At 33.5% G+C, this 25,004-nt stretch overlaps 1 protein-coding gene across 1 annotated transcript in view; it reads right to left on the reverse strand.

The window, feature by feature from the left end:
- LOC18598935 (insulin-degrading enzyme-like 1, peroxisomal) overlaps positions 1 to 25,004 on the reverse strand; it is an 89,461-nt gene that overhangs the window by 29,593 nt on the left and 34,864 nt on the right. The window contains exons 11-14 of the mRNA XM_018120656.1: positions 16,133 to 16,225; positions 15,174 to 15,259; positions 14,484 to 14,570; positions 14,219 to 14,322 (exon numbers count right to left, since the gene is read on the reverse strand). Of these exons, the coding sequence (XP_017976145.1) occupies positions 14,219 to 14,322; positions 14,484 to 14,570; positions 15,174 to 15,259; positions 16,133 to 16,225 (370 nt within the window). The remainder of the gene's footprint in view (positions 1 to 14,218; positions 14,323 to 14,483; positions 14,571 to 15,173; positions 15,260 to 16,132; positions 16,226 to 25,004) is intronic.

Raw genomic sequence — 25,004 nt, forward strand, 5'->3', positions numbered from 1 at the left:
TAACAAAACATTCCTCATTCATTAATGCCTAACTTTATTAATTAAGTGTGCATAATAAAGTAAATTCCCTCAATGAGATGAATGATTAAAAGCAAGATCATATCATAAATAGGCTAATCAGTTAAAGTGAGAAAAATGGAAAGAATTTGTGAAGACAAGGATTTTGTAACTGATTATCAAAAAGCTTTATTCAGTTAAGGAATGGCTAGGCTATAAGTTAAAGTAGAACAAAAAAATGTTAATCAGTTAACACTAGACTTAACTGGTTAAGAAGGTGCTGGACAAAGCAAAGTAGAGGTGTGCTAATCGATTAAGATGTGGGGTTAATTAGTTAGAGCACAAGACTTCAAGATTCTTTAAGCACTAAAATTCAAATTCAAAGTGAAGGTGACGATTGAATGGAGCTAAAACGAAGGAGTGCAAATTCACAAAAATTTTAATTGATTAGAGTTGGTGGTAATTGGTTAAGGCTAAAGAAATTAAAGCTCTAATCAATTAAGGGGAGAGTTAACCAATTAGAGGAAGTTTGTTGAAGAAGAAAAGCCTGAAGACAAAGATCTTTTAATTGGTTAGAGTCGAAAAAACAACAGTAAAATAGTGTAAGGCAAAAAAACTGCAATCGGATAGAGCTACTTGTAACCAGTTAACAGAACACTATCTACCTATTTGAAAAGAGCTACTATAAGATAAAATAATGTCTAGAAACTATCTCTAACAGTTACAATCAGTCTCCCAAGTATTTAAAGCCTCTCCAACAATCAAAAACTTAGATCAATAAGTTGTTCATTTGTACCACCTTTTATCTTTTATTTTTTGTTTACTTAGAGTGTGCAAGACACTCTAAGGGATAGTCTAAGTTAGGATAAGCTTAAGACTTGTTGCAAAAGAATTGGAGCTTGGGTTAGAAGCTCATCTTGTAAAAGCTTGGTGGAAGTTATTAATTCCACTGATTTTAGTGAAGTTAGGTTGAAAATCCTTAGTTAGGAAAATCAAGGAAGTGGATGTAGGTCAAGTGGGCCGAACCACTATAAATATTGTGTTTTGTCCACTTTTCTTAATCTCTCTTCACTTGTTGTTTGCTAATCTCAACAAGTTTTCAAACCATCCATTTTAAATCTTCTAAAAGGATTTTAAATTTCAAGAGCTCCCCTCCAAAATATTTTTAAGTGCTATTCACCCCTTCTAACATTCCTTTTAGGACCAACAATAACATCCCTCAAGATGAAATAAATAAACCAATGAGTGCTTATATTTATGAAAATGGTGTTTGGGACCTTTAAATAGTGTCAGGTTTCATCCCATAAGAAGCAACAAATTGTATCTTGGCTCAAAAACCTTCTGGTCTAAATGCATGCAAAGATAGAGTATTTTGGGCAGCAACACAAATTGAAAAAAAATTACTGTTAAATCAGCATACAACTATATTGCAAGCCTCGTGGATTTGATGGAGAATTGGATTTAGAGATTAATTTGGAAGTGGCCTGATGCTAATTCCACATGTACTTTTCTTAGGGTTGGCATACAAAGATTGTTTTTTAACTAGCTTGGAATGGTCACATCGTCATTTTTCAAGAAATTCCTTTTGCACTATGCAATATAGAAGATAAGTAAGTTATCCATGTTATTCGCGATTGCCCTTTCGCTAAAGCTGTTTGGGATTCTTTTGTTCCTGTCGATCTTCATGGTCTTTTTACAACTAGATTACGCTTGGTTGGTTTTACCAAAATCTTAGGGGGGGCTTTTCTTGTCTTGTAATACCCATGGCGGTGTGTCGTTTGGTATTGTTGTGTGGTCTTTTTGGTAGTGGAGGAATGAATCGATATTTAACCACCACAACATATTTGCCTCTAGAAAGATCATCCTCATTAAAAAGTATCTTGAAGATACTATTCATTCTTGGTCATACTTTATTCCCATAGATGCTGGTGTCAATAGATCCTGTGTGGAGTTATTGATTAGATGGTCTCCATAAGCTCAAGATTGGGTGCTAATCAACACTAATAGAGCTCATTGAGCTCCATGCCATCAATCCATTACAAGAGGTGTTTTTCTTTACCATTTTGGGAATTCAAAATGTGGTTTCTTAGTCAATCTTGAAAATTGTTCTGCATATCGAGCAGAATTATGGGGTGTTTATTGAGGTTTGTCAATGGCATAGGATGAGAGATGTTGTAAGGTGATTTTGGCTATGGATAACAAAACTGTTGTAAAAGTGATTAAAATGGAAACAAATGAACTAAATGCTAATTTAAATTTGACTTTGGCTATTAAAGATTTCTTAAGGAAAGAATGACAAATAAGTATCATTCATGTGCATCGTGGATCCAATCGTTTGGCAGATTTTCTTACGAATATGCCTTTTCAATATCCCTTTGGCACGAAGCTTTTCAAGGATCTTCTGAGGGACAATGCTTCAATTTTATTAAGCAATATTATGGGAATTTCATTCCCACGTGTTATTTTAATATATATGTATTATTTTTATTTCCTTCTACAAAAATAATAACATTGATGTAAATGTTTGCTTTTTGGGGTTAAAATCTCACCTATGGATACTAAACTTTTTATTTTCACTTTTTAAAAAATAGCTCTTTATCAACGGAATCATTTTCGTCGATAAAAATCCATCCATAGTTACTGACAAAATACCGACCAATTGCTGAACAACAGGTGACAAGCATGTTACCAATGAAATATAGACGGATCATTAATGGAATTTATCGACAAAAGTGGATCCAACGATAATTGGTTGGAAATAGTTTGGTGCGAAATGAATAGGAAAGGTGCCAACAATGCCAACTAATCATTCTGTTGATAATGGTTTTTACTGTTGATATATATGGACGGAATTGCCAATAGAAATTTGTTGAGAAAGGCCTTATTATAGTGTTTTTGAAATTATCGACTGAATTTCTGTCAATAATTTTGAAATTAAGAGGCCCCATGTAGCGTCCCCCATTTCACTCTATTCCTATCTCTCTATTTGCTCTCTCCCCCCCTCCCCCACCACAATGTCTGACCCCCTTTTGCCTCCTCCGTCTCCGAGCCAAGCCCACCTCACCGCTGGTCTACTCCTTGCCAGTTGAATTTGCTACCCTTTGACATCCCAGACCTTGGTACCCATAAACTCCTCAAAATATGCATTAAAATTGTTGATGATTGTGTAGTTATTGTTGTTTGATTTGTGTAAAAAAGAAATCCATGGTGATTTGTGTTGTTTATTGTGTGAAAAATAATTGGTGATGTGTATTTGTTGTTTATTGTGTTATTTGTTTTTAATTGTTTTTATTATCATGATTTGAATACAGTAAAAAATTGGTGCAGTAGTTGTTGTTGTTTGTTTTATTGTGTTAAAAAACTTGGTGATTTGTGTTATTATTGTGAAAAAAATTTTCCTTGTGTATGTTGATGATGTGAAAAAAAAAACAGAAACTATGAAATGTAACTAAAAATGTATTTGTGATGATTCAGAAAAAATATGTAAATTTTCATTAATAATTAATAATTAATTAAATTGTAGAGGCGTGGCAGTGACAAATGGAGAGATGAAAATTATGCACCTTCAATATGCAGATGATACATCGTTATTTGTCAAGCAAGTTTGGATGAGCTTTTAAAAGTGAAAAGATTTCTACGTTGTTTTCAAATTGTCTCTAGAGTAAAGATAAATTACTAGAAGAGCAGTTTGATTGGTATTGGAACTAGTAAGGATGATGTGGCAAATTGGGCGGCTAGAACTCATTGTAAGGGAGACTGTCTTCCAATTAACTATTTGGGATTGCCTTTATCATTAATCCAGAATGCTTTGAAAGTATGGCGTCCTTTGATTGATAAAGTGGAGTCTAAGTTGGTAGGTTGGAAAGCTAAGCTTTTGTCGCGGGAGGAAGAATTACATTATTGAATTCTTTCATTAATAGCTTACCAATTTTTTACATGTCATTATTCAAAATGCCTTGTGAAATCAAAGAACTAGATAGGATTCAAAAGAGATTTTTGTGGGAAAACTCTTATAATAAGAAGGGGGTGCATTATGTGAAGTGGAGTGATGTTTGTAATGCCAAAGAGAATGGAGAGTTGGGTATTGTGGATTTGAAGGTTAGAAATACGGGACTTTTGACAAAATGGATAATGGAGGTCTGGGAATGAATCAGAGAGTCTATGGAGGAAAGTGGTGGCAGCAAAGAATGATTACCAATCAAGAGCCCTGTTGCCTGACCCAATTGTAACTCTTAAATGCTCAAACACATGGAAAAATATTATTTCTCCTCTCATGCCTACTGATAAATTTTTCTTGCAAGTTTCAACTACCTTTCGAATGGTTTTAGGTGATGGCCGATCAATAGCCTTTTGGCATGGTAAGTGGCTAGATGATACATGTCTGAAAACTCAGTTCCCGACAGTGAATAAGGAGGGGAGAGTACGAGATTTTGGCATACAATCAGAACATGGATGGTGCTGAAAAATTGAGCTTAAAAGACAGCTCTTTGAATGGGAGTATGAACAGTGGGCGAATCTTTGAGGTATCCTTCGAGAGATTTCAATAGATGATGAGATTAAAGATGGCTTAGTCTAGAAGAATTCTACAAGTGGTATATATTCTTCAAAGTCCATCTGTAGATTAGCATACCGTCAAGAATCTGTATGTAAGGATTTGTGGAAACAAATTTGGATTGGATATGCACCTTACAGAGTTGAAACTTTTGTATGGCAGCTAATGTGGGAACATGTGGCTGTTAAGTCTGAATTAATACGTAGAAACTTAATTAGTGAAAATGAAGCTGTGTTCTATGTAATAAAAGCTTAGAAACAGTTCAAAATTTATTTTTCACATGTGAGAAGGCATGGAAGGTGTGGGGCATGTGGTGTTCTGACCGGAAGGTTAGTTGGGTAACCTTGGCTGATCCAAACGTGTTCTTTTTACCTTGGGAAAAATTATGTGTTTAGTGAGATGGATCTAAAGTGTGGATTTTAGCTTTTTATGTAATTACTTGGTCCATATGGTTGGCTCGTAATAAGGTTGTTTTTAATAGAAAAAATTGGAATGCGGTACAGCTTTATGATTTAATCAAGGTATGAGTTGCTTTATGGAGTAAAGCTAAATGGCTAGAATTGGTTGAGACTATAGAAGATATTTTCAGAAATCCACAATTAGTATCTATGGCACGACCTATAAGGAAAATTAACTAGAAGGTGGAATGCCAAGCCCCGCAAATTAGTTGGGTAAAACTCAATGTAGACGTTGCATCAATGGAAAATCCAGGACTGTCAAGAGTTGGAGGTGTGATGAAGGATCATAGTGGTAGTGTGATTCTAAAATTCTCAAGAGCAATAAGAGAAGCGTGCTGAAATTATAGCCATCTTGAAAGCATTTAGAATATTTGACATGATGGGACAGCATGACTCCCAACTTTGAGTTGAAAGTGAAACGAAGAACACGATAAATTTCAATTTCTTGAATACTAAACTTTGGCGCTTCAAGAAGTTGAATTTTAATCCAATATATGTGTTGTAGGTGATCTAGAGAAGCTTGGGTGTTGGAGTTTGAGGTTAATAAAAATTCTAGCTAGAGATTTAGAAAAGGCAGAATTTGAAACGGGATTGGCCACTAAAGGTTTAATCAATCTGGACTGTTTTGAACTTAGGGCAAATATTGCCTTGGTTCCGGACATAATCAAATATGACGTGGCTGAAATTCGGACACAACGTGAATGCATTGATAATTATCCTAGGTAGGGCACTCCTTCACGGTTCAGAAAACATGTAGGTCAGGTTACATGAAAACGGGAGCAGACGAATATTTTTTTGCGTATCTGGACATCTAAAGCTTAGAGCGGTGTGTTTAATGACGTCCAAGGCTGCTAAGGGTTGGACATTCCCACATTCAGCCTTATTGCAATTAGGGGTTTTATTTATTCATGTATTTCTTTATTTCATTTTCTCGTAAATAAGTCCAATGCTAATTTTAGCTTGGCAATTAGCAATAAAATTGCATATTTACTAAAACAAATTGTAACTTAATTAGGGTCTAAATTAGTAATTATCTAGATAATGGAATAATTAATATTCTTCAGTAAGGAATTAATTTATTTAAAGAATTAATTAAATACTTGAATAATTTGTTTTCTAAGTACTTTGTGTTAATTACATTATAACATTATTTAACTGAAAATAAATTATTAATGTAAGTATATGAACAAAAATCTGAAATGTAATAAAAAAATTGGCAATTAAATTAAATTAAAAACCTAATTTTTTAATTAATTATTTAATTGTAACTTATATAATTACATTAGTAATATATTATTGTAATTTAATTATATAAATTTGTAATTAATAGTGTTAAATTAATAATTAATAATTTACTTTTCAAAAAAATTAACTATGTTAGTAATTAATATTGTTAAATTTCATAAAATTTTTATAATTTAATATTCTGAAGTTTGTGTTAATGTTGTAATGGAATTAGGACAATTTCATAAAATTAAAATTTTGTACGTCTATTATATAAATTATTAATTAGTAGTGTTAAATTACTAATTAATATTATATAATTATTATTGTAGTAATTAAGAATTAATATTGTTAGTAACTAATATTGTTAAATTTCATAAAATTTTTATAATTTAATATTCTTAATTTGAAAAATTGTTATAAGTTAATTCTATAAATTAATATTGTAATGTAATATCGTGAATTTCATATATACTAGTAGTAGTAGTTAGATAAAAAGCAATTTTTTAAATCAATCAAAATTTGCATGAAGTAATAGTAGCAATAATTAAGGTGTTTCTTTTACATTTTATAATAGACGACATCATCTGTTTGTTATAATTATCAGAATGGAATGAAATAGATCTTGGATATATTCTCGAGTAGATTCACATGGATTCATTAGGATGGAATTTGTGAATGGCATCGAAGAATTTATTTCTTTTGTTTTCAATCAACATAAATAGTAGGCTTTTAATTACTGATAAGGTTTAGAAGCACCTTTTCTATAAAAGGTTTCATCAGTGCATACACAATATGGGATTCACATGGTGAATTATTCCATGTTGGGTAATCATCGAGAAGTGGTGATGATAATGTTGAAGAATTAGTTAATGAAGCTGGAGTAGAAAATCTATATGTTTGAATGGTTATGGATGCTTTACATCCAGAATTTGAATTCAATGTCGAAAAATAAAATGACGCAGTGGTTCATGAAAAAGATCCTAGTCCAAATGCTTCAACTTTTATTCATTGTTAAATGATACGGATGCACTTTTGTGGTTCGGTTGCATGAAGCATACAAAATTATCAATAGTGGCATAACTATTGAATGTCAAGTCAAAGTTTAACATTAACGAGTCTTGTTTTAATTGTCTCATGCATCTAGTGAAGGAGATATTGCTATCGGGTGAAGCTTTATCAAAAAACTTTTATCAAATGAAGACCAAGCTCAATAAACTTTGACTCGCTTATGTTAAAATCCATGCATGTAAGAACAATTACATGTTATTTTATAAAAAAGATATCAAATTGTCTTATTGCTCAAGTTGTGGTCATCCTCAATATAAACTGAGTAAATCAAGTGGAGGAAGGAAATGAAAATTTTGTATAAGATTTGTGTTACCTTCCCCCTATACCGAGATTACAAAGGCTTTATATGTCAGAAAAAATCATAAAACACATCACATGGCGTGCCACTAATTAATCTACTAATGAAATTCTTAGACATCTTGTTGATGGTGAGACTTGGTAACATTTTAATTGCATTCATCAGTCTTTTGAGGTAGAGCTTCGTAGTGTAAGACTCAATTATATTTAGATGGTTTCAATCCATTTGAGCTGGCTACAAAATAGTATTTTGTGTCCCTAGTAATGCTCACTATGTATAGCTTACCTTCGTGGATGTGCATGAGACAATCATATATCTTTCTTAATATGGTAATCTTGGGGAAGACAAGTTCGAAACAAAACATTAATGTTTTCTTGCGACCTTTGATGGATACGTTGAAAGTATTGTGGGACGAAGGTGTAAGGCACATGATGCTTTTAGGAAACAAAATTTTATTTTACTAGTAACAGTTTTATGGATAATTAATGATTTTCTTGCATATGGTATGTTGTTCGGGTGGAGCACTCATGGATATTTATCATCCTTATTACATGGAATAAGGGAAAAGTTTCATTTGAAGTATGGGAAGAAGCCTTATTTTTCATATTGTCATCGACAATTTTTGCCAATTGACCATCCTTTTCATTAACAAAAAAATAATTTTAAAAACATGTTGAACACAACTCTCCATTTCCTCAATTATCCGTCAAAGAGATTTTGGAATGGTTAGATTCAATTCATAATATCACATTTGGGATAAAGGATGGTGGCCACAAGCTTCTGGGTTTCAGTCAAACTCGTAATTGGGTGAAATAGAGCATTTTTTGGTAGTTACCTTACTAGAATACGAATCTCATTTGTCATAACTTGGATGTGATGCGTATTGAATGTAATGTGTTTGAGAATAAATTCAATAAAAAGAAAAAGCTATCGATACAAGGACTTCACAACAGAAGATGAAACTTTTATAGTTTCACTAAAACCAACATCAACACACACATGGGAATCTCAAAATTTTGTGGCTTTTTCCATTTGTCTCTTGAATATCCCAAGCATTGTGAAATAATTGATTTTCTATTTTCGCTTAACTTGGATTCTTAAAAAAAGGATGATTTAGAACTAGATGTGCTATAAGACATTCAGATGGATCATATTTCAATAAACCTTCCAACAGGTCTGCAAGTAAATATCTTGAGATCTCTACATGTTGTGATACCATATTCTTCAAACGATCAAGCTTGAAGGAACAGTGTTTGCATAATAATTTCATTTTAGTAGTTGGTAGGGTAAGAGGATTATCAAGACGATGTGGATTCATTAATGTGTACCCCTAATAATGAGACAAAAAAGAATGAATTCTAAGTGATTGACTTACACGAAATTCAGAATAGAGTATATAATGATCTGTGGGAAGAGATTTTTTTTTGAAAGAAAAGGCTGGATTGCTTTCCAAATTGAATCAAATATTTTTATTTGTACAACAAAATTGCTCATCTGATGTTAACAGAAAGGATAATAATTTGTTCCCTTCACTCTTATTATCCCAATAAAGTCCTTAACTTTCCTTTTTTCTTTCATTTTGAGCACATCTTTTGAACAATTCAAATAAGAGCCTTACCCTTTACTTCCCTTAAATTCAATAATAAAAAAAAAGGTATCGATACAGGGGCTTTAAAACAAAAGATGCAACTTCTATATTTTCACTAAAACCAACATCAGCACGTACATGGGAATCTCAAAATTCAGGGCCTTTGCCATTTCTCTTCTAAGTATCCCAAGCACTATGAAATCATTGATTTACTATTTTCGCTTAACTTGGATTCTTAAAAAAAGGATGATTTAGAGCTTGATGTGTTGTGAGACGTTCAGATGGATCATATTTCAATAAACCTTCCAATAGGTCTATGAGTGAATATCTTGAGCTCTATACATGTTGTGATACCAACAAGTCTGTGAGTGAAAATCTCAATATGTGGGAGGAGATTTTAATACAGCTCAAAATGAAGAAGAAAAAATTAGAAGATGTGATGTCACAAGGTCAACTAAAGCCTTTGAAGATTTTATACCAAGTATTGTTTTGATGGATTTACTTATGTTTGGTAGACAATTTACATGGTGCAACATAAAAGAGGAGGCTACTTTTTGCAAGTTAGATAGATTTCTTATTAGCGATAACTGGCTACAATGCTATTTGGATATTTTATAAAAATGTTTACCATGTTTGATATCTTACCACAATCTGGTGATAATGGGAGTGAAGGACACAAATTATGGACCAAAGCCATTTAAGGTCTTTAATTATTGGTTAGAAGAAAGAAATTTCCAGTAACTAATTAAAGAAAACTAGGAATGAGGTGAAAATGGGTAGCTCAAGTAGTCTTTCACTTTGTTGGGGTCTCAAAAACTTAAGGCTTTTGGTTCGAAATTGGTAACACAGAACTTTAGGAGAGATTCATTGTAGAATAGAAATACTAGAGGATGAGTTGCATAATTTGGATGCAGAATAGTATTCCATAATGGGAGACTTTGGAAAACGTGAAGTTAGTATGCAAAAAAGAGTAGAATTGTAGTATTTTTATCAAACTGAAGAACGACAATGAAAGTAGAAGTCAAGGGTCGAATGGGTCAATGATGGAGACATAAATATAAAATATTTTCATGCTATGGCATTGACTAAAAGGAGATCAAACAGAATTGTCAATCTCAAAATTAATGATTAGTTGATTAAAGAACCATTGAAAAAAAAAAAAAAGATTACTAAGCACTTCACACTATTGTATGGGAATAGAAAAACAATGAAACTTGTTGATATGGACTTTGGAATACGAAGTTTGAAGAGTGAGTCAACAGAGGCTTTAGAGGCGTCTTTTACTGAGAATGAGGTTTAAGAAATCTTGCATGACTCTGATGGTAATAAGGCGCCTAGTCCGAATGGATATAATTTTAATTTTCTTAAATTGCAATGGAGGATTGTATAGCATGAAGTGATAGAGTTAATGAGACTTTCATTACACTAATCCCAAAGGTGAAGAACCCCATTATAGTAAGTGAGTATCGTCCAATCAGTTTGGTGGGTATAGTTTATAAAATACATGCTAAGGTTTTAGCTAATAGGTTGAAAAAAGTGATAAGAGAAATAATTGGGATGCATAAATTTGCCTTTGCTAAGGTTAGACAACTCTTAGATTGCTCCTTAATAGCAAATGAGATATTGATATGTCACGGAAAAATGGGGAGGGAGGTTTGCTACTTAAAGTGGATTTTAAGAAAGTGTATGATAATGCATGTTGGGATGTTCTTGATTTAATGATGCTTAAAATGGCATAATTGTATCACAGTGTGTTGCAATGGTATTATTCTCGATTTTGGTCAATGGCTCACCTATTAAGCTTATAAATTACAAAGAGTGCTTTGTCAAGGCTGCCCATTATCTCCATTCCTGCTCAACATCATGGCTGAAGCTTTTAGTTGTCTCATGATTAAAGTTGGGAAGGAACAGATATGCAATAATATTCCCATTAGCGAAAAAGTTTGAGCCTTTCACACTCTTCTTTTCTATGAGCCTAATCTAGAATGTTTATTGAATTTAAAAAGTGTTAAAATGCTTCCAGATTGTTTCGGGATTGAAAATCAATTCCAAGAAAAGTAACTTTTTTGGAGTGCGTACTGATGCGGACTTATTAAAGAGATAGGCAACAAGAATTCGATGTAACGTCGGCCTTTTCCCAACAAATTATTTTAGCCTCCCTTTAAAGGCCATTCAAGCATCGAGGAAATATGGAAGCTTATGGTGGATTGTTTTGAAGCTAAATTAGATGGGTGGAAAGGTAAAATGCTCTCAATTTGTGATCAAGTTACTTTAATAAAATTAGTGCTGAGTAGTTTACTAATTTTCTTCATGTCATTATTCAAATTGCCTTAAGGGGTAAAAACAGACTTAGACAAAATCCAAAGGAGATTCCTATGAGGGGGAAATGATTTGAAGAGGAAGATAACATTATATTAATTGGGATGCAATTTTCCAACACAAAGATTTAGGTGGACTTGGTCTAGTTGATTTGGAAATAAAAAATCAAGCATTGCTTAATAAATGGCTATGGTAATATGGAAATGAGCGGGATAGCCTATGGAGAGAAACCTTGATAGCAAAGAATGATTATGAGTTGAATGCCCTTTGGCCCGACACTGATGTTACTTGTAAAAGTTCTAATCTTTGAAAAAATATTACTTCACCATTATTGCCTACTAATAATGTCTTTTTGCAGGTTTCAGCAAATTTTGGAATTGTTGTACGTAATGGGCTTTCAATAGTGTTTTGGAAAGATGAATGGATGGTAAGATTCATTCTTAAGAGAAACTTTACACATATCTTTGCATTGTCAACCAACAAAGATGGTAGGTTATGTGATTTTGGAGAATGGCAAGATAATGTATGGCAATAGAAAATTGAACTTTGACAACAATTATTTGGGTGGGAATTGGAGCAGTGGAGTGGACTTTCAAGTCAGCTACAAGAACATACAATTAGTGATTCCATGCTAGATGGGGTCACTTGGAAGCCTACTACAAGTGGAAAATACTCTTCTTAATCCTTATGTCGACTAGTGACAACTATACAGTGTGACAGCACAAAGCTTTGGCGCATGGTTTAGATGGGCTACACACCTTTTAGAGTAGAAATATTTGTCTAGCAACTAATGTAAGAAAGATAACAGTGAAGCATGAGCTTGGAAAACGAGGATTGATTGGAGAAGAGCAGACAATTTGTCTTCTATGCAAGCACCACATTTTGTTAGGTGTTTTGAATGGAATTTTAGTTGGGTGACAACTAACAATCCTCAAACTTTCTTCTGGCTATGGAGATCAATCAATTTCAGCGAAGGAAATATAATATTTGAACCATGACCTTCTTTGCAATTACATGGTCGCTGTGGCTTTTACGAAATGGTATGATCTCAATACAAAAAACAGCTTTTACCGATGAAAATTTTCTGTCGGTAAAATTTGTCAGCAAATACTGACAGAGTTGTCTCCTATTTGTTACTAAGGGAATATATCGACGGAATGCATTTTGTCAGTATTCCATAGACAATCCAGTGGCGAGAAGCAAATGAAAGGAGCAGCAAGATTACCGACCAAGAAATTCCATTGGTAAAGGAGTTACTGACGAAATTTACAGACCAAAACTATCGACAAAACCTTCAGTTGATAAAGATATGAAAATGTTAACAGAATTATTAACAAAATATCTGTCGATAATGCCTTTGGTTAAAAACATTAGCGATCGACTTACCGATGAAATTTTTGTCGATATTTTTACGGCTTGCTTTTCATAATTGTCTGCCTACAAAACCTTTCCAAAAGATAGTGGAATTTGTATTTCGTTGAGAGTAGTCTTTGCCGTTGGTGTAATTCTACTATTAAATATAGAAATCATCTGTTTCTTTGATGTTCACGGACTTAGGTGTTTGGGAAAATATTCTGGAAAGGTAGCAAGTGGTTGGGTGCTTTCCAAAATCTATTCAACTTGTTTTGCTACAGTGTGAGTCCTTTTTGTGGCATATCGAGAGGAATAATCATTGGTTTATGCTTTGTGGAGCTGCCTTATGGTCATTACGGGGGGCAAGAAACAAAATCCTTTTAAAGGGAAGATGTGGGAGATTAAGGGTTTGGTTTCACCAGTTAAACTTCAGTCTTCTCATTGGATTAAGGTGGTGGAGGAGGGGAAAGACAATATAGAAGACGAGATTTGGTGGGCAAATCCGGGAGTTGACTGAAGGCCATATGTGTCAAAGTTGAGGAAAGATCGAAGAAAAACAACTTCAAGCAAACTTCTTAACGTTCAACTTGGACGGCTCAGCTAGACGTAAGCAAGATCTTGCTAGCTGTAGAGGTATTTTAAGAAACTCTGATGGTACTTTTATTGTTATGTTTTTTATTGGTGTATTTGATTCTAACTATATTGAAGTCTATACCATTGAAGTGGCATTAGAATCATTTGGCAATTTTGTATGGCTTGGGAAAAGATCGCTAATCATTGAATTAGATTCAACTGTTGTTATACTCTAGGTGCTAAATAGTTGTAAGAGACTTTGGACGTTAAGGAGACTGTTTCAAAATATTGATAAGCTGCGTGAAGTCATTGGATCGATGTATTGTTTTTGAACATGTGTTCATGTAAGCTAACCATTGTGCTGACAGTCTTGTAGAAATGGGAGTGAATAGAAGTGAAATGTTTGTAGCTTAGTGCTGATTGGATGATGGTGTTTGATTTTTGTTGATGATGGAAATTTAAGGTATAGGGCTGTTGTGTTGGCACTTTTTATTTTTTTCAAGTTTACGGGTTCTTGTATCAATGTGATTGGTTTTGTGAATCAAGGGTTTGTTTATTGAGAGATTATTTCGTGATGCTACTTTGCAAGCACGACTAGTTTATGATCAAACTTTCTTATATTGTTTTGTGATAATTTAATCTTTTAACTTAGCTTAAACAAAAGGCGAAATGAAGGGTATATGTATATTTGGATTGAAGTAAGAGATAAAGACAAGAAACTAACATAATTAAGTAACAGAAGTGAATGTTTGATATGTCTAATTAAAACTTATTTAAGTACATACCGGACATTCTCTGGCGAGAACTCTCTTAGAAACATGTGGACGACCTCAGGATTGAAATTTGAAAGTAACGATGAGCCCACTAACCAATCTTTGGGAGGATATTTCTGAGTATTAATTTAAAAGGAGTCAAAATTAACAAGTAGATTGTCTAACACAAGATTCTCAGTAGAAATAAGACTTTTTTTTATATACATATTTTTCATTAACAAGAGGAGTAATTAATTGATAAAAACCAATTAATAATAAGGAATATAAGAGGAATTACCTCCATATTTGATGCGATTCTAATAACATAATTAAGAGGTTGGATTTTGTCTGGATAGTGAAATTTTGTCTCGCAAACAGCTGAAAGCTTCATATAGAAAAATAAAAATGTCTTATAAGACTCTTCAACATGTGTAGAACTAGAAAGATAGTATTCGTCCCACACTTCCAGCTTCACTGCTGTATCAAATTGAAGCACAGCTAGGGAGAAAGAATTGATAAACATGAATTTAAGCTAGGTGGCGATAAGATGTGCGAATTTTAAATATGAAATTCGTCAACTAACCAATGCATGATGTTTTGTAAGTGCACTGATGATTTCCCATGTCAGATCTTCCATGCCAGGTAAAATCTTCTATCAAACAAGCTAAAACCTTGGTATGACAAATTGGTAATGGATGAATAAAATTATGTTTCTAAAAAAAAAAAAAACTTACTAATGCATGGAGCACCTAGCTCGAAGATGATCACAGCATTTTTCTTTTTATCCATTCAGATTATTTTTCTTATTAGAAGTAGCACCAAGGGCATATATATATATGATATCAAAAATGAAAACGATGATGGACAGCTAGATCATCAGTATATTTCAATATCACCTTTTAAGTTCTGCCTATTTACAGCTACAGTTAATTTATTTTCAAGAAAAAATTAAAATTAATTATTCTTAGAGCTCATAGGATATGCATACCTCCTCAAATACCCGTTTACAAACACTAGTCTGCTTTAAGAGTTGAATATATTTAAATAGCAACCCTACGATATCCTGCATATGCTCTGAAATTCAATAAAGGGGAAGCAACATTAGTGATGTAATAAGGATGCATTTGGTGCACAGGATGATAGATAGGATAATTATTGTTCTATTTCATTTTTGGTGTGTACTCAAAAGAGAAAATTGGATTGTAAAGTGGATTACTCATCCTCCAAGAATAGAATGACTCAATCCTCTAAAAAAGAAAAGATTATTTTTAATCTCATGAGATTGGATGATAAATGCTTTACATTTCCCATTTCACCTCTAAAACTTATATTTAAAAATTGACTTAAGCTAATGGTAAGATGACAAGTGTCAGTGTTTGTTTGGCTAGCTCAAAATATTTTTTTCCTCCTCCTTCGCTGCCAGCCAGCATTAATACCGACGCCAGGGTTGGAGCCCTCCCCAGCGTCGGATCCGACTGAAGAGCGGTCGAAATGGAGCTCCCGATGCTGATCCATGTTGGGAGCGACCAAACCTGACCCTTTTGTTTTTATAACAAAAAGTTAAATAAAATTATACAAATTTAAATTAAATATATTTTGTTCAAAAAATTTTAATTTTAACCATAAACTTATAAATTTAAATCATATTTACCTTAAGAAAACGGTAATTTTGATCATTAAAAAATTCATCCTATCTTAGTCTTAATTTACACACAAAAAATTAGTATAACATAAAAATCATCTTATTTTACTTTTTATTCTTGCACATGTCAAATATAAGATAAGATGATATTATGTAATCTAAATCCACTTTTTATCTTTTGTTATCAAGGTTAAAAAGACGTCATCGATTCTTACTTCTTACGTTTACCATATATTTATGTACATAAATAATTCCCAAGTTTAAAAACAGATAACTCACTATCATTGGTAAAAGAACATACTAACCATGACCAGCATCAGTAAGAGCAACAATTACTTGAAAGAAAGAAAACTCCGATGTCACCGCATATTCATCAGCTTTCAATCCAGTAGCCCATCCTGCAATTTTCGTACATAGGCATAATTTAATGGTTTTTTTTTCAACTTTTGAGCTACAGAATAATTGGTAACTAGTTCTTCTTTGATCAGGTCTTTCCTTCAGACCTTCCCATCCCTAATAAGAAAAGTTTTATTTTCAAATAATAACTTTATATTGCAAAAAAGAAGTAGGTAGTGTCACATATGTAGAACCAAGTAGAATCATTAAATAGCAACTTGGTAAATCTCTTGGCGTTATACACAATTAAAAATTTTTTTTTTAAATGAAATTTATTGATTAATCAAATTTGCAATACAGACTCCCATCATGTCATTCAAGACTAGAGATGATACCTTTTCTAGTGGAGAGTCATACAAAGTAATATCAGAATTTAACTCAAATCCTAGATTAGCCATAAAATCAGCAATCTTGTTCCCTTCCCTATATATATGACTTATACTAATCTCCCAATGCCTACTTAACAAGTCTTTAATTGCTCTAATTACATCTAGATTAAAGCAAAGATGAGCAGAAGAAAAGCTGATCGCCTAAACCACTGCCTTATTATCAATTTGTAATTTAACTTTGCGAAAATCGCCTTCCCAAGCCAGTTGGAGACCTTTGTAAACCCCCCACAACTCCACACGATAGGCTGAACTTGTATCTAACTTGCATGCATATCTCACTAGCCAAGTACCATGTGTGTCTCTTAGAACTCCTCCAATAGAAGCAGTCCTTACTACACTCTTGTACACCCCATCCTATTTCATTACCATCCATTCTTCTGGTGGTGGTGTCCATCCCACTAGGATCTCCTCTTGTCGACTCAAACCCTTACTTAGCAAGGGAAGGGTTGTCCATGTGTTATGAGTATCCACAACCGTGCTTTTGATTATACTCAATTGGCCTTCAATGGAGAGTTCACAACCTTCAAATATAGACAAGTTTCGCCATTTCCAAATATACTAGCACACTATACCAACAATAATACTCCAGGGGACATCAAAGGTATAGAGATACTTAAGACTAAAGTTCTTAGATAGCCAATCAATCAATGGTGCTTGGAAGAATTGATTAATACCAATTTGAGGCAATATACACCTCCAAAGAGCCTCAGCTATAGGGCAATCTCTAAACAAGTGGAGACATGTTTCCTTAACACCATGACAATGAGGACATGACCCATCTGATGAAAGCCTATGTCTAACTCTTTCTGCGTTTATCAAGATGTGTTTGTGTAGACAAAGAAATAGGAAAAAGCAAATTCTTTGGGGACTTTTCCAATCCCAAGCCAAGTTCCACATTTTTTTGTTCTCTACTTGACTAGAATCAACAGGACTCCCTAATTGCTCATATGTTAAGGAAATAGTAAAATATCCTAAAGGAGAAAGAGCCCAATAAGGCATATTTGGTGAGGCCGATAAGGTGGGGGGAATAATGTAAAGGATTTGATTCACCACTTCGACTAGTATGGTAGCTGCTAACCTCTCTTTATTCCAATCTCCATTAGGCATGATATAATCCCTTACCTGTGCACTTGGGTTTAACATGAAACCTATATCTGTTACAAAATTAATCAATGACACTTCACTTACCCAAATATCGATCCAGAAATTAACGAGAGCGTCATCCCCAATTGACCATCTCACATGTTTGATGAATTCACCCCATAATCTACTCATTGATCTCCATACATTTGAACACCCACAACACATAGGATCATTTAAGTAACTTGCTCTACTAAAATTATATTTTTTCACAAGAACCCTTACCCAAAATGCATTAGGTTTAAAAAGCAGTCCCTAACATAATTTTAGAATTAAAGCATCATTCATCAAAGATAATCTTGGAATGCCTATCCCTCCTTGTGACTTAGGTTGACAAAGTGTATTCCACCTCACCAAATTTACCTTCATGTCTTGACTTTCACCATGCCACAGAAAGTTTCTACACAAACATTTAATTTTTTTAAAAATTTCTAATGGGATAGAAATTGTTTGCATTATGTATAGAGGAATACTCGAAAGAACTGATTTGACAATTGCTAAACGGCCTGCATAAGATAACGATGATGCCTTCCATCCACTTAGTATGCTTTTAACTTTATCAACAAGATACTTATAAATGCTAATACTCTTCTTGCCTTTTAATAAAGGGACTCCAAGATAGTTGCCCACATTTTTAGAATAAGAAAGCCAGAACAAGCCACTAGTTGATTAATTACCTCTTTAGATACATTCTGTGAACAAAAGAAAGTTGATTTTGCAATTCTCACCTTCACTCCTGAACAGGAACAAAAATCATCTAAAATGTCTTTTATTACCTCAATCTGGACTTCCAAGGCTTCCGCGAAGAGTATGAGGCGTCAACAAAAATAAGTGAGATAAAGCTGGTCCTTATCTACTCAAACTAATCGGTTTCCACACTTTCTGATTGATAGCTTGCCTTATACCATGAGCCAGTCGTTTTATGCACAGCACAAACAAATAGGGGGCTAATGGATCTCCTTGTCGCACTCCTTTCGAAATGGAGAATTTATCCAAGTGCCTCTCATTCCATAATATTTGAAAACTACCATTGTTCCAACTCCTAATTAGAATATCAATAATGGTGCTTGGGATTCTAGCTTCCACGAGTGAATCATGGATAAATTCCCACCTCAATCAGTCGTAAGCCTTCTCCAAATCAATCTTAATCATCATCTAGCCCCCCTGTCCCTTTTTTTTCTGAAAAGAGTGCACTACCTCCTTAGCAACAATTATATAGTCAATGATATGTCTCCCAAGAATAAAATTGGCTTGTGGTTCATCTATCAATAAGCTGATATACGATTTTAATCTATTAACTACCACCTTCATTAAAACTTTGAAAGTGACTGGCAATAAGTTAATGGGTCTGAACTATGAGATATGCTCAAAAGCCCCAGTTTTGGGTATCAAAGCAATCAAGGAATTATACATTTTATGACCAATCTCTACGCCATTAAAAACATCTTGTATATGTTCCATTAGTTTTTGTCCCATCACCTTCCACTGTGATTGAAAAAAAAGAAGCAAGAAAACCATCCAAACTTGGTGCTTTAAGGGGTTTCATCTCTAACAACGCTTCTTTATCTTCCCCCTTGCCAACCGGATGACTAATAAATTCATGAGCTTCCTCAAGTAAAATGGGGAATTTATTCCAGATAGGGTATGGTGGGAGATCATTGCCTTCTTTAGAATATAAACTTTGAAAAAAATCCACAACATGCAACTATAATTGCCTTTGATCATTACACCATTCATCATTTAAGATCTTGAGACGTAAAATTTTTAGCTTGCAGCTTCTTTTCTTCACTCGAAGATGAAAGTATCTGGTATTACGATCACCAAACTTCAACCAGTCCGCCTTAGATTTTAAAATCAAAACGCTCCCTCTTACAGGTTGGTCGAAATATTTAAATGAATATATGTTAAAATTTTGATAGACTATAATTCTAATAATTTTAGATGTATTTTCAATCCTCTATAATTTTTTTTGAGGGACTTAATTCAATTAGAAAGGAATCAGAAAAAAGAAGGTGCAAAAAATTTGTAATGATACCAACATTTTCGAGGGATTGTATCCGTTGAAAGTCGACCAATTGTCGAGGGAATATAACCGTTAGTTATGTGTTAATTTCTTATTATATTTTCATCGAAATTTCTTCATAAATTCTTAAATATATAAAGTTTAATCGGGCTGTCTCTTTTAAATTGAAATCCCTAGTCCCCAAATTCCCTCCTCTCCCTTTTTGCTAATCACTCCGCTACGCCAGGGTCTTTCATCCATTCCTTGTGCCAAGCCATTGCTCCCTCAAAAATATCTCCTAATCTCGATTCCTTTGTTGTAAATTTTTTTGGTTTATGAGTTCGCTGAGTAATGGTAGGAATAGTTAAAAAGATATATTGTGATTTGGAAGTAGGAACACATAATTTATCAGTGACTCATTCATAGAGGTGTCTAGTTGTCAATCAAAACTCCAAAACTTTCCTAGGTGAAACTTTATTAGACTTACTATGCCTGAGTAGCTGTACCCACACTATCAAAGAAATGCTTCACAAGAAAACGATGATTGTGACAACATGGAAAAAGATGTGCTCAAGGAAATATGTTGGGTTGATAAGGCAGAGTTAGTCAAGAAATCAGAAAAGAAAGAAATAAGAGAGAGAGATGTGTTTTAGGCAGAGAAAATAGAAAATGAATAGTCATCTTTGTTGAAGAATTTGATCTTAATCTAGTAGAATTAATGTTGACTTAGTCTTAAATGGAATTTGGTGGGAACAAACAACTTCAAAAGAGGAAGAAGAAGCAGTCACATGTAAGACACTCATGATCACTATAACTTTACCAATCCGTTTAAGTAAAATATCCTCACTTTTCTAAGTTTTGATTGAAATTACACGAACGTCCATTAGTTTTTAAAATGGACGCTCTGCCCTAAAAAAAGTTTCTCTGGACACATAGTTCTAACCGTTAGTCAACTATTAGTATTTCTGTTAATTTGATTATGCGATAAAGGTATAAAGATAATTTTATCCTTGATTAATTTTTAAAATTACTATTACATAATGTTATTAATTTTTATTTATTTATTTATTAATTAAAAAAAAAGCTCCCATTTAAGGAACATGAAAGCTCCCTTAGGGAGCTCGGGGAGCCTGATCGAGGCTCTCAAATGAGCACAAGGTGCTCCCCTCCTTTGAGGAGCACCGATCCCTTGGGAGCACTGACCGGTGCCTTTTTTTCTTTTAGGAAGTTGAGGAGCACCGATCATTTTTTTATTTTTTTTAAATATAATAACAATTTTTTAAATTAATAAAGAAAAAAGGGTATTTTAGTCTTCTCATAATTTCTATTAACAGTGTTTGCACTCTTGAGAGAGTGTCTTGCTTGAAATTTCAATTGAAACTTAAAGGTGAGGGTATTTTACCCATGCATTTATTATTTCCTTAAGGTTTTAGTGAAATGCTGAATTTGGTGTCATCTAGCAAATGGTTGTTATGTTACTTCAACATAGGAGTTCATGCCGTTTTAGTTATTAGGTTGTCGAATGGCTGTTAAAGCCACATGCATTTTTATTCTTGTTGTTCTGTTATTTCTCAAGGGAAGAGTTGTAGAGCATAAAATTCTATGAGAATCTATTGCTTTTCCATTTTTCTAAATTCTAGGATGAATGTACAAGTGTCATATCATTTGCATTTAGGTATTTACACTTGAAAGGAAAAAGAATTTTTACTGCTCAGCAATTTCTTCATTCTACGAATATTCTTCTTCTTCTTCTTCATTCTTCTCTGAAAAAAAGTTCTCAGTTCTTCATACCTTTTATAAATTTATTCCTTTTTCTCAACATGGTATCAAAGCTTTGAAGCATCTTAAGGGACCTAAGATTATCTTTATCTGTCTTTTTCATTCATGCTTGATACTCGTCACTTGTGAGTAACTTAGCATTAATGGCTTTTTCCAATTTTAAATTTCAGCTCCTCTAATTTTCATAGGTGAAAATTACCCCATTTGGACTATGAAAATGAAGGCATATTTGAGGGTATCTGATCAGTGGGAGGTGGTTGAAGTAGAAGGTGACCCTTCAATTTAAAGGCATGCAAATCCGACAATGGCTCAAATCAAAGAACACAGTGAAAAAATAGCAGAAAGGTACAAAGCACTCTCCTGTATACATTTTGTTGTCTCATATTCAATTTTTACTCGAATCATGGCTTATGATGATTTTAAGGAAGTTTGAGATAGACTTAAAAAAGAGTTTCAGGTAATGATCATACAAAGCAAATTCACATTTTGAATTTGTTGAGAAAGTTTGAGGTACTGAAAATGATGGAGGATGAAAGCATTAAGGACTATGCAAATAAGGTAATGAGGATTATGAATAAACCGAGATTGCTGGGGAAAGCTTTGATTGCAAGAAGAATTGTGAACAAAGTATTGGTGAGCTTACCAAAGAAGTTTAAAGCTAAGATTTTATCTTTGGAAAACTTCAAGGATTTGTCAAGAATAATAGTGACAGAATTGATGAAAGCTTTGCTAGCCCAAGAGCAAAGGAAGGCCATAAAAAATGAACACTCTATTGAAAATGTCTTAGTAGCTATAACTAAGGGCTTGAGAGTCAAGGGAGGTGGTTCAAAGAAGCTCGAGGGAGAGGGAAACAAAGCTAATGATGGCAAGCAAGGTAAACAAAGTTATAAACATGCTCTTTGCCCTCACTTAAAAACCATACCAGTAAATATTGCTAGTATAAACCTAATGTCAAGTGTAGGGCCTGCAACAAGTTAGGGCATGTAAAAAACGTTTGCAATGCCAAATAGGCTAGTTTTGAAGAGAAGGCTACCATTGTTAAGCAAGGTTATAAATGAAGAACTCTTATTCATGGCTAGGATAAAAGCTAATTCAATGATGAAAAATTATGGCTTATTGATAGTGGATGTTCAAATCATATAACTGGAAATGAAGAAATGTTTACTAATTTGGATAGAAGCTTTAAGGCTCAAGTAAAGATTAGAAATATAGTGTACTTGAAGATTCTAGGCACGAGCATTATTGTGGTTGAGACTCTTTCAAGTACTAAATACATTACAGATGTCTATTATGTTCGTATTGATAAACATTATGCATTATTGTTTAAAGACAAGTATTGCACAATTTTTGATCCTACTGATGCAGAAATGTTAACCGTTGAAATGAAGAATAAGTGTTATCCATTAAACTTGATAGACATTGAGCATAGGGCTTTTGAAAGTAAAGATAATGCCTCTGATCTCTAGCATAGAAGAATGGGACATGTGAACTATGGTTCCTTTATGAGAATGGCCTCTACTAACTTAGTAGAAGGCCTTCTAGTTATAACTAAGTTAGAGAAGCTATGTGAGATATGTCAATACGGAAAACAAAGTCGCAACCTTTTCCAAAAAAAAAAAACAGATGGAAATCAAATCAAAAACTTAAATTGATACATACTGATATCAGTGGACTAATAAGAACTCTATCATTAAATGATAGCAAGTTTTACATAGTTTTTATTGATGATTTAACTCGATATTGTTGGGTTTACTTTTTGAAACAAAGTATGAACCTTTGAAGAACTTCATTAACTTCAAGGCCTTGTTTGAGAATCATGCAAGCCTTAATATCAAAATTTTGAAAAGTGATAATGTGTCAGAACATGCAATTGCAGAGTTTAAAAAATGCTTGATGGAACTTAGTGTCAATCACCAGCTTACAGTAACTTATAACCCTTATCAGAATGGTGTTTCAGAAAGGATGAATAGGGCATTGGTTGAAATGGCCAAATGCATGATGTTTCAGAAGAAGTTGACAAAGGAATTCTGGGTTGAAGTTGTCAATATAGTTAACTACATCTTGAACATGACTCATACCAAGGCATTGACACACAAAAATCCTTATGAGATGTGGCATGAACACAAACTTGGTGTTTCTCATTTAAAGATATTTGGTTTTTTTTGTTATGCAAAAATTCCATATGAGAAAAGAACCAAGTTTGATTCAAAGTCACTATTGGCTATCCATCTTGGTTATAGTGAAACATTCGATAGCTATAAACTGTATGATATTGAATCAAAGAAATTGTTTGTCAGCAAAGATGTGAACTTTGATGAAGGGTAAAGATGGAACTAGGAAAAAGAGTTAGTTGAAAGCTCAGATAATGTGATTAGTACTCATGATGTTCAATTCCAAGATGATGAAGAGTCTTTGGCTATTGAAAATGGAAAACTAGCTGTTAGGGGTATAAGATCACTGTAAAAGATTTACAACAGGTGCAATGTAGCCATAGCTGAACCTATAAACTTCAATGAAGCTTCTTTATATGAGAATTGGAAAGTAGCTATAGATGTAGACATGAATATGATCAAGGAGAATGGTACCTGGATCTAGTTGACAGACCAACGGATCAAAATTTAATTGGGGTAAAATGAATATTCAGAACCAAACTGAATCCAAATGGATCAATTAATAAGTTCAAAGCCAGGTTAGTTGTGAATGGCTATGCATAAGTGTATGGTGTTGATTACTTGGAAACATTTGTCCCAGTTGCACGACAGGATACTATCAGATTACTTGATGCTCTAATAGCTAGAGAAAGATGGAAATCTGGTATTTAGATGTCAAATCAACTTTTCTAAATGTTTTTTAACTGAAGATATTTACATTAAGCAACCAAAAGGGTTTGAAAAGGTTGAATCGACAAGTAAAGTCTGCAAACTGATTAAACCCTTTATGGTCATAAGTAGGCTCCTCGAGCCTAGTATGAGAGAATAGATGATCATTTCAGAAGCCAAGGCTTTAATCGCATTACAAATGAACCTACACTTTATGTGAAGAGTTCAAATACTTTAGTTATGCTTATAATTGCCTTATGTAATGATGATTTACTCATCTTTAGACCTGATAATAAATTCTTGAAAGTATTCAAGCATCAAATGATGAATGTTTTGAAATGACTTATTTAGGGCAGATGACTTATTTCTTAGGGATGGAGTTTCTGCAAGTTGCTGATCAGATTTTTATGCATCAGACTACGTATGCAAAAGATCTGTTAAAGAAATTTAATATGAATTCTTGTAAAGTTGCAAACACTTCACTCACCACTAGGAGTAAGCTAAGCAAGAATGATGGTTCTTCTAAGGCTAATGGCATAGCATAAAAAAGAATGATAGGCTCATTGCTATACTTGTTTGTAACTCAACCAGACATAATGTTTACAACAAGTCTAGTATCCAAGTTCATGCAATCTCCATTAGTGTTGCATTT

This window comes from Theobroma cacao, chromosome 5, assembly GCF_000208745.1.
Source record: "Theobroma cacao cultivar B97-61/B2 chromosome 5, Criollo_cocoa_genome_V2, whole genome shotgun sequence".
NCBI lineage: Eukaryota > Viridiplantae > Streptophyta > Magnoliopsida > Malvales > Malvaceae > Theobroma > Theobroma cacao.